The sequence below is a fragment of the Hordeum vulgare genome, chromosome 3H (genome assembly GCF_904849725.1).
Source record: "Hordeum vulgare subsp. vulgare chromosome 3H, MorexV3_pseudomolecules_assembly, whole genome shotgun sequence".
Lineage (NCBI taxonomy): Eukaryota > Viridiplantae > Streptophyta > Magnoliopsida > Poales > Poaceae > Hordeum > Hordeum vulgare.
This window is the reverse complement of record NC_058520.1, coordinates 534,784,572-534,801,493: the sequence shown is the minus strand read 5'-3', so window position 1 is coordinate 534,801,493 and position 16,922 is coordinate 534,784,572. Positions and strand designations below refer to the sequence as shown.

The 16,922-nt window shown below is 44.7% G+C and overlaps 2 protein-coding genes across 3 annotated transcripts; one reads left to right on the top strand and one right to left on the bottom strand.

Annotated features, from left to right (window-relative positions):
• The first annotated feature begins 1,318 nt into the window (after positions 1–1,318).
• Positions 1,319–3,457, top strand: LOC123440452 (protein NRT1/ PTR FAMILY 5.10-like). The gene is made up of 4 exons (XM_045117015.1): positions 1,319–1,638; positions 1,733–1,950; positions 2,075–2,532; positions 2,624–3,457. The coding sequence occupies exons 1-4, from the start codon at positions 1,536–1,538 to the stop codon at positions 3,447–3,449; spliced, it is 1,605 nt and encodes a 534-aa protein (XP_044972950.1). The 5' UTR covers positions 1,319–1,535; the 3' UTR covers positions 3,450–3,457.
• Positions 3,458–3,966: 509 nt separating this feature from the next.
• On the bottom strand, positions 3,967–8,268 carry LOC123444769 (3-phosphoinositide-dependent protein kinase 1-like). Of its 2 annotated transcripts, XM_045121604.1 has the most exons (11): positions 7,647–8,259; positions 7,284–7,464; positions 7,132–7,184; positions 6,955–7,056; positions 6,761–6,866; positions 6,586–6,664; positions 5,659–5,824; positions 5,213–5,347; positions 4,976–5,139; positions 4,604–4,826; positions 3,967–4,407 (listed from the first exon to the last, which is right to left on the bottom strand). In XM_045121604.1, the coding sequence occupies exons 1-11, from the start codon at positions 7,848–7,850 to the stop codon at positions 4,315–4,317; spliced, it is 1,506 nt and encodes a 501-aa protein (XP_044977539.1). In that variant the 5' UTR covers positions 7,851–8,259; the 3' UTR covers positions 3,967–4,314. The 2 variants fall into 2 exon arrangements, with proteins under 2 accessions (XP_044977539.1, XP_044977540.1); XM_045121605.1 differs by lacking the exon at positions 3,967–4,407 and having other exon boundaries at positions 4,737–4,936; positions 5,029–5,139; positions 7,647–8,268.
• Between the last annotated feature and the right edge of the window lie 8,654 nt (positions 8,269–16,922).

The following is a 16,922-nucleotide window of genomic DNA, read 5'->3' as shown; positions in this document are numbered from 1 at the left end:
GGTAATTTAGATCAACTTAGGGGGTAGTTTTTATGACGTACGACAGAAGCAATACGTGGTTTATTAGTAACTAGCAAAAGGGCCCGTGCATTGCAACGGAAGAAAAAAAATACCACACGCTCTTAATTTATAAAAATTGATCTATAATCTAAGAATTTTTAGTTACAACACAAACAAAGATAAACTTACCCTACAAAAGTGTAATTCAAGATTTCCACTGTCCATATGCCGCATGGGAGCAGAAAATAGATTCAAAATCCATCAACCACTCTGTATGCATATCTGGCCGATGTTGTGTACGCCGGGCGACGCTGTGCTCGCATGCATACTGTCGTCCGTGAATCAGCTTGATAGAAGAAAAGAAGAAAAGGTAAAAGAAAGGGAAAAAAATTAAACAAAAGAATCAGGTTGATAGAAGAAAAGAAGAAAAGGTAAACAAAAAAAAGAAAAAAAATTAAACAGAAAATAGATTCAAAATCCATCAACCACTCTGTATGCATATCTGGCCGATGTTGTGTACGCCGGGCGACGCTGTGCTCGCATGCATACTGTCGTCCGTGAATCAGCTTGATAGAAGAAAAGAAGAAAAGGTAAAAGAAAGGGAAAAAAATAAACAAAAGAATCAGGTTGATAGAAGAAAAGAAGAAAAGGTAAACAAAAAAAGGAAAAAAAATAAACAAAAGTTGCTTGATTGAATCAAGCTGGATTCGAACCAAGGTGTCCACGGAACCAGAAACGCGCTATCGCCACTATGCTAGCTTAGTTTTGTTGCCAAAACAGCGGTTCAACATCATATAAACCAATACATGTCGGAGCGATTTGTAATAAAAAGAGGAACTTTTTTTCGACTTATAGATGACATAGTGAGTAATTTTAAGCAACTTTAGAGGTAATGTTTATGACGTACGACAGAAGCATTATTTGCTTTATTAGTAGGTAGAGATAAATCTGTATTTTTGTGTGCAGCTCAAACGGTAAGGCATTTCGTAATGAAAGTTGACAGACATACGGTATACTACATGTATACGTACATGTCGGAATTTTTCAGGATTTTTCTTTGACACTCCAAAATACGAAATCTCGATCGAGGCTCCAAGGGCTCCTCTCTCAGTACAAAGTCGTTGTTTCCACAAAATGGGAAACCAAATGACAAGATTCGCTAGCATCGAAAATGAGAAGCTGGCCGCATGCATCGTCATCCTCCTTTAAAAAAAAATCGAAAATGAGAAACAGTCGTAGTAGCTAGTCTCACAACCGCCGTCACCACCACCTATACGCCACCGCAACCACGATTTTGTTTCTCCCTCAACATGTTAATAGATAAACAAAAAATGGCGGGGGAAAACTAAGACCTGAAGACGACCAGCTCGACTACATGTAGATGCCGGCTTACCCATGGTGCTTCAGGCCATGGCAGCATTGGAGAGCATCTCGGCTCCTTTGACCTTTGTGCCATCATCAGTTGCCTAAGTTGCCCTCGGCGTCCGACGCCAAACGGAGGAGAACGAGCATCGGCGGGAGAGAAAAAGGACGTGATGGCATCGGCAGGAGCGGAGGTGGCGGCCGCCGTTTACCACCGCGGCCACCTGGCCTCGCGGCCCTCCTCCGGCCGGTGGCCGGCCGCGCTCTTCGTCATCGGTAAGTAGGATACGACACACGAGGCAAGCCGCAAAACGCGTTGCGCGCGCGCGCTGGTGACGGTCGAAACTCACTGATTTAACGGCGACGGCAGGGGTGGAGGTCGCGGAGCGGTTCGCGTTCGCCGGCATCTCCGGGAACCTCATCACCTACCTGACCGGCCCGCTCGGGCAGCCGACGGCGGCGGCCGCTGCGGCCGTGAACGCGTGGTCAGGCGCGGCCATGATGCTGCCGCTGCTCGGCGCCGCCCTGGCCGACTCCTGGATCGGCCGGCACCGCACCATCCTCTACGCCTCCCTCCTCTACATCCTGGTAGGCCCTGGCTGTCGGCCTGCGCTCTAGGCGAATTTCGCATAGGAATAAAAATCCCGCATTCTCAAATCCCAAGAAACTACTACTAGTAGTTAGTTCGATTTCTCCCTTGAACTGTTTGCAGGGACTAACCATGCTGACCATCGCATCGTCGGTGTCGGTGCACGCCTCCTCGTCGACGGCGAGCCCGTCCGCGGCCCAGGTGGCCTTCTTCTACGTCTCGCTCTACCTCGTCGCGTTCGCCTACGGCGGGCAGAAGCCGTGCGTGCAGGCCTTCAGCGCCGAGCAGTTCGACGAGAACGATCCCGAGGAGCTCGCCTCCAGGGGCTCCTTCTTCAACTGGTTTTTCTTCGTCACGGACGGCAGCCTAACCATCACCGTGCCGGTCTTGAACTACGTCCAGGACAGCGTGAGCTGGCAGCTCGGGTTCGGGATCCCGGGCGTCGCCATGGCGCTCGCCCTCGCCGTCTTCCTGCTCGGGACCAAGACCTACCGCTTCTATCCTCCGGCAAGGAACGGCGGCCTGCTTGCGCGGCTCGTCGCGACGATTCGATCCTGGCATCCATCACGGTGCTCCTCCAAGTAATCAAGCTCTTATTTCCTCAGCTTCGGGTCAGCCCGTTCTTCTAAAACTGAACCATGCTCGATCTATCCTTGGTCCTTTGGCACGCAGATCATCTGACGATCGACTGCCATTGCTGGATAGCTCTTCATTGTCACCCACCGACAATGCAGACGCAGATTTCCCTCATGAAGCGGCGTCGCTACTCAGATTGTTCCCGATATGGTCGGCATGCCTCATCTACGCCGTCGCCTGTGCACAGTGGGCTACTTTCTTCACCAAGCAGGCGAGCACGCTCGACAGGAGAGTAGGCAGCGTGGTGGTGCCAGCCGCTGCCCTGCAAAACCTGAGCCATGTCGCGGTCATGATCTTCCTGCCGATGTACGACCGTGTCCTTGTGCCGCTGGCAAGAAAGCACACGAGGAACCCTCATGGCATCACAATGCTGCAGAGGATCGGCATCGGGCTGGCGATCGCGATCGTCGCGATGATCGTCGCCGCTCTCGTGGAGACGAAGAGGCTCCGGATTGCGGCGGGTCATGGCATCCTGGATGAGCCTGATGCTGTTGTTCCCATGAGCTTGCTTTGGGTGGTTCCCCAGTTCCTCCTGTCAGGGTTGTCCAGCGTGTTTGCGTATGTTGGCATGCAGGAGTTCTTCTACGACCAGGTGCCGGACTCCCTCCGCAGCTTGGGCATAGCTCTGTGCATGAGCATAGGTGGGGCTGGCTGCTTCATCAGTAGTTTCCTTGTGTACGCCATTGACAGAGTGACAAGCAGCGCCGGGAAGAGCTGGTTCTCCAACAATCTCAACAGGGGGCATCTCGACTACTTCTTCTGGCTTCTTGCCACGCTCAGCGCCTTGGGCTTCTCTGCTTACCTGCACTTTGCAAAGGCTTATGTCGAAAAGAAAAGGAATTATTCAGTTTTGGTACAATGATGTGCACAACGTTCCCAAAATAAGTATCTCAACTTTATACTAACTTTAGTATAAAATTATACTAAGCTTGAGACATTTATTTTGATACAAAGGGAGTACTAATGAAAGTGAAGTTTGCTACTCCGTCTCAAAACAAGTGGAGAGTACTACTGAAAGTTTAGCAGAAATGATTTGCTGGCATATATAGGGAGGCGGAATGTTAAAATTGGCTGTTTTCGATCTCTATGGCCACCCAGATGATGGTAGCAGAACAGCTCTGCATCACAGCATCTTATGAAAATGGCCAAACACATAAAATAGTACTCCTTTCTTTCAGAATTACTTGTCGCTCTGAAACACATAAAATAGTACTCCTTTCTTTCAGAATTACTTGTCGCTCTGAAATACGTCTAGATACATCTATTTTAAGCAATAACTAATTTCCGGACGGAGGTAGTACAAGTGTATAACACGAGAGATATGGCCATACTACTCACAACCTCCGCAAAGCATAACACCACCACAAAAAACAAGCAGAGGACGCAAGAAAATATAATTAAGCTAGGGCAGCATTGTTAATGTGATTCGATGATACAAATACAACGATACAAATCGATCATCTCATGGACTTCTTTTGTTAACTGTTCTGGAGGGCGAACATTTCAATCACTCTGATGCTATCTGCTGCGGCAACTAACAAACAAACAAAACTGTTTAGGGAGGTAGACGGGACATCGATCAACATGTCACAAGTGATTTTCTTCCCAGGCACGCGAGGAGGGCAGGTGCGAGAAACCCCCATGTGTTCCACCAAGTGAAAAAGATGGGTAAGGTGTACTCAGGGTGCTTAATATCACCCGTTTGGTATCTAGATTTCAATTGAAAATCAACTCTTTTGGCAGTGCTGGAGATCTTCAATCGCATTCTTCCATTGCCAGGCACGCTGTTTTGCATCCTCAAATATGAACACCTTCTTTGGCTGTAAGAGAACTCAGTTAGGCGTGATAAAATAGGACATCTACTAGGATAATACTCCATCCGTCCCGAATTACTTGTCATGGAAATGGATGAATCTAGAACTAAAATACATCTAAATGCATCCATTTCTATCCATTTCTGCGACAAGTAATTCCGGACGGAGGGTACTAAGGAGCAGTAGCAGCAAAGAGGAATACCGTGGAGATCCTAAAATGCGAGGAGTCGGCTACTTGTACATTGAGTTCACTTGGATCATCAGACCAACTAATATTCCCCTTGGTCACCATTTTTGCAGGGTCAACACAGATCAACTGAGGTTTGTTGGTGAGGATCACCTGGACCTTCTTATTTGATAGCTTATTAATCTTCTTCAGCTTAGATATCAACACTACAGATTCACCAGGCTCCAGGAAATCCTGCCTGCCACATTGTTAAAGCAATATGCACTGAAATGAATCACCTCTCGCCCGTAGAAAAATTGTGAGCATGTAGTCGACCATTTCCCCCCGTTTTCATTTTTCTTTTCTCTCCTGTAAGTATAATAAAATGTTGTGATAGTCTGTATTTACCATCTAGAGTCGAAGGAGTCGATGGAAGCTAATTTAGATACATGGGACCGTACTTCAGAAGATGACGCAGCACCATTATTCCCAACAGGGACATTTTGGTTGGCATGTGCACTTCCCATGTGTGACAACCAATCTGAATCCTGATTATCCTCATCCTCATTTGCCTGAATAGGGAGATCATCAGAATGATGAAGAGTAGAGTTAAGTGATTACATTGAGATATGTAAGATAGCATACATTTGTTTCCACGGCGGGCTTTGGTGCACGCATCTTCCTTATATTTTTCCAGTCAATACCTCTGAAGAAAGGATGCTTCTTCAAGGAAGCATAACCATCAGGTCCTGCACCCGGCCGTTTTGTTGGATCAACATCCTGCAGAATGAAGAGTTTAAGCAGGTCCTACTTGCTGGAAATTTGACTTGGAGATCTAAGGATGCTTCTTCTCTTTTGGCTAGGGTGGGGACTATGCAATTTCATTTTGTATTTGGAGCGCAACTGTAGCTGATAAACGATTAAATGAATTATGATGTGAGTTGTTTTTATCCTAGTAGCCTTTTTTTATGCTGAGTTACTGGCACGATATTATCTATGTATTTTCTTTCTATGCTCCTTCTAACAACAATATATAACATATGATAAAAAAACAAAAAAGAATTCAAGAAATAATCTGTATAATTCTATACCAGCAACTTGTCAATGAGATCTCTTGCTTCATCCGAAAAGAACTCAGGAAATCTGAGATCCCTTGCAATAATTCGCTGAAAAATCAACCACTCACTGGCATCCTTAAATGGCGAAGAGCCAGAAAGCATTTGAAACAACGTGCACCCCAATGCCCACAAGTCATTTCTGCCAAGAACATATAGAAGCCCATCAGAAAAATGTGTATAAATATCTGCTTGTAACCACTACAAAAAACAAAATTCTTTAGAAACTTAACACCTACGCAACTAGCAGCAAGCTAAGATTAGAGATTCATCATAGAAGATGGTTTTTCCTTGATGCAATGAAGTAAAGTTAAAAAAGAATCATAACAGCTAAATGATGCATCAAGAATGTAATATCTTCAGTTAAAAAAGAAGAATCTAATGTAAATAGAATACATCATTCACCATCTTATGCATACTCAGAAAGGTGACTTTCTGATACAAATGTTGAACTGACAAGACGTACACGATTCTATGCTGAATGGACAAACAGAAACCGGGAATGTATGTCAGCTAGCACACTTCGTAACTGTTACTGTGTGTACTTTCATCTTGAAGCTTTGATGTTATAACATGAAATTTCAACTTCTGCTAGTAACCTAAACTCCAGAAGCATGACAACACTGATAGCTAAGGCAGTCGTCTACATGATATGTTTTCTAGCAAGATAAGCTTTCGGACGTTGATGCCATTTGTAGCTTAAACACATGCGGTCTACCCAAGGTGCCAAGTACGTAGTCAATAAATGCACAGTGCTGGTGTTTAATAATGTGACTGAATACATCACTCAGAGTTAAACCATAAAATCACATCAAAGAATGCAGTACTGTTATCACAAAAATGAAATTATACCAAGAAAGGAAGGATTATCAAGGGCATCAACGGATGGAGTTGTTCACTTACCCAAAAGTTGCTGGGGCAGAGTTCAGGACCTCTGGTGGTACATAAGCAGCTGTGCCAACAAATGTGCAGGCCCTCTCATCTGCACGGTAAGTGTAAGGAAAGCAGAACATTAAGAGCTTTACATCACGAAATGCAAAGAGAATCCAGCACACTGCACAGCATATGTTTATCTTACTTGTTGAATTTGGGAGGACTTTGATTGGAGTGTCCACAGTAGGCTTCACGCTACCAAAATCAGCAATCTTGATGTGTCCATCAGAAGTAAGGAGTAAATTTTCTGGCTGGAAGATCAAACAATTTGAGCAAGTCATTTTTGCTGATGGCATTAACCCAAAGACAAACATGAACCTCCATATACAATGTACACACCTTCACATCCCGATGAATTAGGCCTACACTATGCAAGTACTCCAGAATGTCAACAATTTCAGCGGCATAAAACCGTGCCTCGTCCTCCGACAGGCGGCCTTTCTGCAAGCAAAACCCATGCATAAAAAGCAGATACAGAACAGGAATCAACCACATTGTAAGCAGTCTGATACTAACCCGTACGATTTGGTCGAACAACTCTCCACCTTCGCAGGACTCCAGTGCCATGTCTGCATAGCGAAAGAAATGCCATGTTGTTAATAAAAGTGCCGAGTTGTTAATAATTAACTAGTAATTAACTAATTCAAAGAAAGAGGGACGCTACTAACAGAGGGAGTAGGAGTCCTGGAAGGTGAAGAAGAGCCTGATGACGCCCGGGTGATCGAGCTGGTCGAGCACGATGCGCTCCATCTTGACGTAGGAGATCTTGTTCTCCTTGGTGATGAACTTCTTGTCCATGATCTTGAGCGCGTAGACGTTGCCCGTGTCCTTCTTCCTGGCCCTGACCACCTGCGACCCACCGCACGCGAAAACAGAAGAACCTCCCTCAGCCACGGCAATTCCCACGATCCAGCTCCTCCCCCACGCGGCCGCCAAGCCAGGGGTTACAAAAAACAAGGAGGGAACCGTTCACCGAATAATTAAACAAGGACGACGGGCGAGGACGGCACGATCGTGTGTGGCAGCACTACCTTGGAGTAGGAGCCGACGCCGTAGATCTTGCCGAGCTCGAAGTCGGCGGCGGTGAACTGCTCCTGCGGCGCGCGGAAGGCGATCCCGCCCGCCGCCGCCGCCGCCGCGGGGGAGGCCGAGGCGGGTGCGGAGGGGTGGGAGGGCGCGAGGCGCAGCCTGGCGGCGAAGTCCCTCTCCATGTCGTCGTCGCCGCCGACCGCCATTGCGCCGGAGCGATCGGTATCTATAGGCGTCTGCGGGGGAGGGGGAGGGGGGTGGCGCGGCGCGGCCTCCGATGGCGGAGGCGGTCAACGGGTGGAACCATCGGATTCGGCTTGGGAGGGCGGGAAAGCGCGGCGCGGCGGGCGGTGGGGCAATCGATTGGACTGCGACGGCCGCAGCCTTTCTTTCTCCTCTCTCTCTCTCCCTCCCTTTGGCGGTGGGGCGGAAGCGGAGGAAAGGAATCGAATCTACTAGGAGGGAGGGAGGCTACCCACAGTCGGGTCTACAGGATGAGGGGGAAGAGGGAGCTTTCTTTCCATGCCCGTTGGTTGTCTCGTTGCCTTGGCTTGTGACCTTGTGAGGTTGTGAGACGAGTCGTGGGGAGAGGTGTGCGCGTGATCCAAATCATGGGGAAGAATGATGGAGGAACCAAAGGAGCTGCCCTTCTTTTTCTTCCTTTCTTTCTTTCTTTTGTTCTCGTGAATAAATGTTTTTTTCTAGCAGCTTCTCGTGAATAAGTGTGTCTGAGACGACGAGTTATTTGCTCTCACGTGGGCTGCTCGCTCGGTTTCACCGGATTTCCAAATCAAGGAACGGGAGAAATGATGAATTGAGATGCCCTCCTCTCCATTCTCCTAGGGAATTTCCGTTAACCTCGTGCTAACAATCCTTTGCGATTAGGCTAATATGAACAGGATCTTAAATTAAAAAAATCTACTAGTATAGAAGTTGTGTGTGACTTGTAGTAAAAATTATCCAGCTTCGAGTTAAAATAGTTGTGTTTGTGAATACACGAGAATATATACCGTACTCATCTTTTACGGAATTTATTTCTTTCTCTACTGCGTGCTAGGTTGAAGGCAACGCGTGGTTATGACTACTACGAGGCTTAACTTATCATCATGGTTTTTCTGCCGTTCCGGTTGAAATTTAGATGTTTTTAGTTCTAGGCATGGGCCACAACTATGGTTGCTCCACATTTATTTCTGTCACTAAAGCCCATCAAAGAAACTCAGTATTACAATCTTCAAAATAATCTTCTGGTTTGTCGTTGTTTTTTTAGGACGCTCCATAAGAATTATGGTGGAGTTTTAGAACAAAAATAAGTACTCCTTGCTAAAGTCGGAGGTGGTCATATATAGTTGCTCTAACATCTTCGAGGCTTCGTGGAGTTCTTGTGTTGTGGGCTTTGTCGATGATCACTTGTTGTAGAGTCAGAATCACTTGCTCGAAAGTTTTGACATGACAGTTTCGAGCAAACCTCGCCAGCATCCTTCACGGTGGCATGTGTTAAATTCTTGTGTGAGAGAGCTACTTCTTGCAGATTCCTCGATATCTTACTCTAGCCAGACGAGTAGATCAAATGGGAAACGGTGAAGGATTTACCAAGGTTCAGGCCCCCAGGTAAAACAATATGTCATGCTTCGTTGTATTGATTGTCTATAGGTTTACAATGATCGTGGGATTAAATATCAACCTTAGGTCATGTCCCTATCGACTAACCTAGCCCCAACTTATATGGGTATCGGGGTTTAGGGTTACATGGTCCTTTATTTAGAGGAGTCCTCCTTGACACTAGTCGCCTTGTCATGTACTCTGAGTCCTCCATGTCCATGTTATAGTCACCTTCTCATGTACTCTGAGTCCTCCATGTGCATGTTCTAGTCGGGCCATGGGCTAGTACGATGACCCAGGGCAGAAACCGGCCTGGGGGGGCTTGCTTTTGGTATGATGAGGCCCCCTTGGGTTGTAACGTCGTCAGCAACCTATAATCTGGTCTTTTAGCCCAACTGCTCCTTGGTGGAGAGGATCTCGGGGTGACGACCTGTGCAAGCCATGTTGAGATCAAAACTGGTTCATCGAGCTCTCGTGCGCGTACATCTGCATTGTCAATAATCTTGGTAAAATGAATTAAGTATCCAAGTCATGTTTTGATGAATGATCTTCAAGAGAGACTTTTCTGTGTGTTGGTTGGTTTAAATCCTACAAATAATCTATCATAGTGACAAAAGGCGAAAAAGTTGGTATTGTGTTGTTGCCACTAAGGTTAAAAAGATAGTTGCAGAGTTGTCCTCATGATGAACGCAGGGTGAAAACATTATACTATCAACATTATGACACCTTACTTAAAGCAACAACGCTCTATTTTACTTAATACTTCGAGATACATGTTGGACAACAATTATGGGATGGAGTGTTAATTGTGTTGGATAACGGTCTATAGGTACAAGTACGTAATGCCCATATGCAATAATGCCGTGAATAATCATAATAACAAAGATTGTAATCTAATCGATATACGACTGTAGTTTGTTCACCACAACTATGTTATCTTGTTTGGAGAGATGCCTCCAGTGAAAATATGGATCCTAATCCATTCATACTTATCATTTTCAACCACCATTATTTACTTTTACAATCATCAATACCTATCACACTATGCATCTAATCCTTGTAAGTTGTAACTAGCAAAACTGGAAGAATGGTAACCTTCCCGACCAAGCTGGGGACAATAAAGGTTGGTTAATTGTGTGCACGTGTGGACTAGTAGTTCCTATTAATTCAGTAAACCTTAATTCTCAATTGAGAAAAGCACACTAGATTACATCATTCGTTCCATTTGGGATCCCAATAACTTATGTTGAAGTATGAGCAACAAATGACATCGTCCTTTGTCACCACAACTCCTTGGCGAAGGTACAACATGAAAATCTTAACTTTGAGTAGTATCTTCAAATTTCATTTTTCTATTGTCCACTGGAATATCCTAGTGGGGAAGCATCTAGTACATAGAGTCGATTACACATGACCCATTTTTAGTTAGACTCAAATGGAATTCATCAACTATTTGTGTCAAGTGTATCGAATAGAGATGGACTATGAGATGTTGCGACGATGAAAGATGGGATTAACCAAATTCCGTTGAAAGTATATAACCAATGGGGATGAGTTTGATATTTGTGCAAGAATATCATTCTTATCAGGAACAATGTGGTGCAAGGCTCGATACTGTTCCCAAATAGTTGCATTTCCTAGACACATGTCCTCCTCGAATAGGAACATTGAGTCATCATTTATCGCAAAGCAACAAAAGCAAAAGATAATTTTGTTTGTCGCCATCAGTCTCACCCAGAAACTGTGGTTCCACTAACTTCCAACATGGTTGCGACACAAGTTTTGGGAATAAATATTTTTTGCGTAAAAGGTTTTGCCACACGCCATTCTTGATAAGAATTTTGGACAATCATTTACTAAGGAGGGCATCTTTTTGACATAGAGGTCTTGTATACCAAGTCATCCCTCATCCTTTGGTGTGCAAACCACGCCCATTTACCCACTATATATTTTTCATTTCTACTCACCCCTTGCCAGAAGAATATCTTGCAATGATCCAGCCTTTGCAGGGCTCCCTTTTAGGAGTTGCAAAAATGGGCATGTAGGGAACCATGTTTTTAGTATGAAACTGGTCAAAATAAGCTGGCCTCCAATGAAGAGGAACTTGTCTTTCCATCTTGTCAAGCATGTTTATAAGTTTGTTTCAACATATTTCCATTTTGCGCTAGTGACACATCGATAATGTATTAAAATTCCCTAGTATATTTTTAGGAATTGACCTTGCACACATCCAATCAATTGGGTGTTTCGAGCGACCGTCTCATTCACTTATACAAAATGGAACAATTCATTTTTATAAATAATATCTTTAAGACATTCCATTTGCTCAAAAGGTGAAAGCAAAACCTTCAAGTTTTTAACCTTTTCGAAGTCATATTCCACAAAAAGAATAGTGTTATCATCGTATTCACAGTGAAGATTACTCCATCCATGACACTACCCCTGAAATTTGATTGTCCTATATGGCACGTTTGATCAGAATAGCCAAAATGTTTTTTCTATGTGGAATGGCATTGAAGAAAATAGGTCATCCTCACATAGTCCCATTTTTGTGTGGAAGAAACGACCAACATCATCATTGATTTTTATAGTCACACCGTCTCCACGAATGAAGTTATCGACTGGCATTTCTTGAAAAAAGAACCTTCATTTTGGAAAGGATCATTTGACTTTGTCATAACCTCTTTCAAAGTCGATTTTGAACACACTTTGATCATGTTCTTCCCGGTGTAGCAAGAAATGTTGACGAATTATGTGTACATTTAATTTTGTTTCCAAACTGGTATGTTCAATCATAACTATTTGTGTCAAGTACACGCCCCTGCATGCTCTATAAGGGCATCTTCAACACCATCTCCTAAAACACGCAAACTATTTGTCCGTGGACTTATCCGGATTCATGAAAACACACGTACGAAAATCGACCATCCAACCATGTCCCCTAAACGTCCGGCTCTATTTTTTCATAAGTCCATAACACTCGAAATATTATAAAAATACAAAATTAATACACAATTAGCATGCACATATCCGTAGCACAACAATAGTTCAAATATAAATATTACATTCAAGATAACAGGATGTTCAACAAGTTTTGTGAATTCATCGATTCCAAATTCAACGATACCAATCATAATGCGCACCTGTCGATCCATGCATTGTGTCCCTTGAGCTTCATCCAACATGCATCAACCCCCCCCCCCCCTCCACACACACACACACACACACAACGTGTTGCAAGGTAGAACGCGACAACGGGCATGCTATTCAAAAATGTGATCAACAAGTTGCAACATTGAATAAATCAATGAATTGACCAACATATAGAGTAACAAGAAATAAAACTTACAATCTCCAACGCCTCCACACCCGGTGGCCACATGCTGCCCAATCGTATGATCGTACGGAGTGCTTCATGACAAGAGTTAGAGATGGTGTACCATCAATGGGCTCCCGACTTCACATTGCGTCCGTAGATCACTTTCAAGTCTTATTGCACGTAAGTTTTTTTCTCATAAATGAAGAATGCATGTTTTGCCAAAAGATCGAGCCCTCCTGGCTCATGCCTACAAAGTCCGTAGATACGACCAACCACACATCGCATAACGACTCATCCTTTATCATCAAAACCCATGTCGAAACAACAAGGAGATAAAAAAATTGAATGACATTTAATCGAACACCCGTCTCACGTGACCATGGAAGCGTCAGCAAGGGACGGAGGGTACCTTGCTACGAGTGGATCTCGGGTGCTCGGCGACAAAGTCCAAGGCGGGTAGGCGTGTGGTTGGGGCTACGAACATCCGGCAATACCTTTGCGGCGGTCGAATAGGTACAACAACGTCGAACGAGTAGGATGAGCATACAAAGTAAAGGAAAAGAGGAACCGAGTGAAAAATATGATGGGGGAAGGGGATTTGAGTAAGTCCGAGACATTGAAGTCCTACATGACAGAAGTCCAAACGCTGATAAACTTTTTTTCCGCTTACGTTCGGTTTATGAAAATTCAGACGAGATAAATACAATCACGTTGGATGGAAACGACATACGGAACAAAAATAAAAACACATACGCGAACGTTTCAAGGGACGACGGATACGCAGCACGGCATCCATCTCTGGACATGTCGGTCTGTGTTGTGCGCCCCACGTTGTAGAAAAGAAGCAGTGATGACTGATGACCTGCCCAGCCCCAGGCTTTCAGTTGTTGCGTGCCCGAGAAATTCTCTGGGTCAAAAAGATAGAAAATGTCACTGGTCATCATCAGTAAGACCAGAAGGCTGAGACGAACGCAACGCGACACGCTAGCTCTATCATGCCTGCCCTACCATTCGTAGCGCTGAAAGTAACACGAGAGAGTGCTCTCATCCAAGCCGTGTTTGGAACATGAACTCTGAAAAGAACAACTCTTTTTTTTTTTTGTTAACTCGACTCTGAAGAGTCAAGAGAACAACATGTTTGTCCTCCACGCAAAAAAAAAAAAAAAAATAGAAAAAACAACAAGCAGAGTATACAAGATTCTCGTGCACTGCAAAAAAAAAAAAAGTTGTACTGGCGTCCCACATGGACGTGACGATGAGACTTGGTGGTAGGCCTTGTGGCCCAGTGATTTGCTTTTTCACCCTCTTTGACTAGTAGCCCTACACAGAGTTTGCACTTGGCCTGCGTATTCGGCTTTCTCTTTGAGAGAAGGTAGGCTTTATTGATTAATCAACGATATTACAAGAGTTTCTCGGATAAAACCCAAAACACAATGGGAAAACACTAACACAAACACAGTGGTTCTGCATCAAACATCTTTGCTGTATGTGTAGGAAAATCACGCCCACAGACAAACGAACAGATGAAACATACGAATCTTAAGATCATCTCTAATTGATCCCTACAACATCTATAACCGGATTTCTTATATCCACCTCAAATGCCTGGTCAGGTCATCTGATCAGTGACTGGTTATAAAAACGTGACGTAACCGGACCCCTTTTATCCGTCCCAAACGCATGGACTAAACATCACCACTCATATCCATCTCAAATATGAATGATGCGACTGATCACGGACGCGTCCGGACACGTCCGCTCAGTCCGTCACATAGGACGCGACCCTATCGTGAACCATCATTTCTCCTCTCTTATTCATTTTTAGTCCCTTTCTTCTTTTCCACCAATCAGGATACATGTAAAAATATAAAAAGTACGGCCGCACAGATAAAAAATTAAGGGCTTAAAATGCACACGTCCGGTCCCTGACCGAACGCGTCCGGGGGCGTATAAGGGGTCATATTTGCTAAGTCCGGATGTAGATGCTCTTAGAGCAATTCCAACGTGCCAACCCAATTCGTCTGCGCGTGTCTGTTTAAGTTAAAATGGAGAAAAATGTCGGCCCAACGCGTCGATCAAAACTCAAAACATGAGAAAAACTTTGTTTTTGCAACTCCATTTTTGTCCACTTTGCTTATGCCACTCTAGAAATTGACATTTCACTTTTTTCACTCTTAGCTTTTAACAATTCGTCATAATTGACATCCCATGACAAAGACAATAATTCTAGAGTGACAATTGTGATACATTGTCCAAAGATAAGAATGGCAAAAGTGAAATAAAAAAATATTGCTTTTGTCACGAAATGGCCTTTGTGATGTATTGTTAAAAACTTAGAGTGGTAAAAAGGAGATTTTAAATTCTAGAATGGCATAAGAATGTGACACACACAAGCACCCGACATGGATGCTCCCACGAGGCGCCCTTACATCGACTCTTACTGTATTTGAAGAGGCAAACGGCGACACAGAAGCTAAGGCCAACTCCAGCGCACGACTCCAAATGAAAGTCCGTTTGGTCCGGATTCTGCCCGTTTGGGGGCGGGCAATGGGATCGTGTCCGGGCCTTTTTTGGGATGCGGTGGCAGTGCGCCCAACGCACGGACGTATCCTTTGGCCGCATCCTGTCCGCCTCCTTTTTCAAACGCAAATATTCGAATAACTACTGCCCGTATTTCATTCAAGCGGCCCTAGTTCACGATGGCAACACAACCAACCTATACGACCTCACCGGCAACATAGCCAGCAGCCGACAACACAACCAGCCTTTAAAACGAATAGTTTTGTCGTCGGCAATACAACGAGCGGTCGTCAACACAGCTAGCCTCCAAAATGAATAGGTTTGTTGCCATCACACAGTCAACGGCCGACACCCACGCCAGCCTGCAAAAAGAATGGCCACTGCCGAACGGACCACCTAGTTGAGGCTGTCAGCATCGAACATCTCCTTCTATCGGGACTCGAACTAGCTCCTCGTCTTCTCGCTCATCTTGCTCAAGTCGACGCTCATGATCGCTAGCACCACCTCCTTGACTTTGGTTACGGCATTGGTGGCCTCGATGTTGAGATGCCTCTCCCGAGACGCCTCCTCCATGTCGATCTTCCTCTTCGTTTGTCTCCTCCATCTCAAACTTCTTTGTTTGAAGCTCCAGGTATTGCTTCATTTGCTCCTCCTTGCCTTGTCTCTTTTTCTCACCCCTCACTTCCTTTTGAGACATCATTGTTGGAAATATGCCCTAGAGGCAATGATAAAATAGTTATTATTATATTTCCTGTTTCAAGATAATTGTTTATTATCCATGCTGTAATTGTATTGAATGAAAACATAGATACATGTGTGGATACATAGACAAAACAATGTCCCTAGCAAGCCTCTAGTTGGCTAGCCAATTGATCAAGGATGGTCAAGTTTTTCTGACCATATGCAAGTCTTGTCACTTGATAACTGTATCACATCATTAGGAGAATCATGTGATGGACTAGACCCAAACTATGAACGTAGCATGTGATCGTGTCATTTTATTGCTATTGTTTTCTGCGTGTCAAGTATTTATTCCTATGACCATGAGATCATATAACTCACTGATACCGGAGGAATACCTTGTGTGTATCAAACGTCGCAACGTAACTGGGTGACTATAAAGGTGCTCTACAGGTATCTCCGAAGGTGTCTGTTGAGTTAGTATGGATCAAGGCTGGGATTTGTCACTCCGTGTGATGGGGAGGTATATCGGGCCCCACTCGGTAATACAACATCACTAACAAGCCTTGCAAGCAATGTGACTAAGTGTAAGACACGAGATCTTGTATTACAGAACAAGTAAAGAGACTTGCCGGTAACGAGATTGAAATAGGTATACGGATACCAACGATTGAATCTCGGGCAAGTAACATACCGAAGGACAAAGGGAATGACATACGGGATTATATGAATCCTTGGCACAGAGGTTCAACCGATAAGGTCTTCGTAGAATATGTAGGATCCAATATGGACATCCAGGTCCCGCTATTGGATATTGACCGAGGAGTGTCTCGGGTCATGTCTACATAGTTCTCGAACCCGCAGGGTCTGCACACGTAAGGTTCGATGATGTTTTAGTATAGTTGAGTTATATGTGTGGTTACTTAATGTTGTTCGGAGTCCCGTATGAGATCACGGACGTCACGAGGGTTTCCGGAATGGTCCGGAAACGAAGATTGATATATAGGATGGTTTTATTTGGTCACCAGAAAGTTTCGGGCATTATCGGCAGTGTACCGGGAGTGACGAATGGGTTCCGGGTATTCACCGGGAGGGCCCCACCCACCCGGGAGTGAGCCCAATGACCCTAGGGTGGCGCACCGGCCCTTAGTGGGCTGGT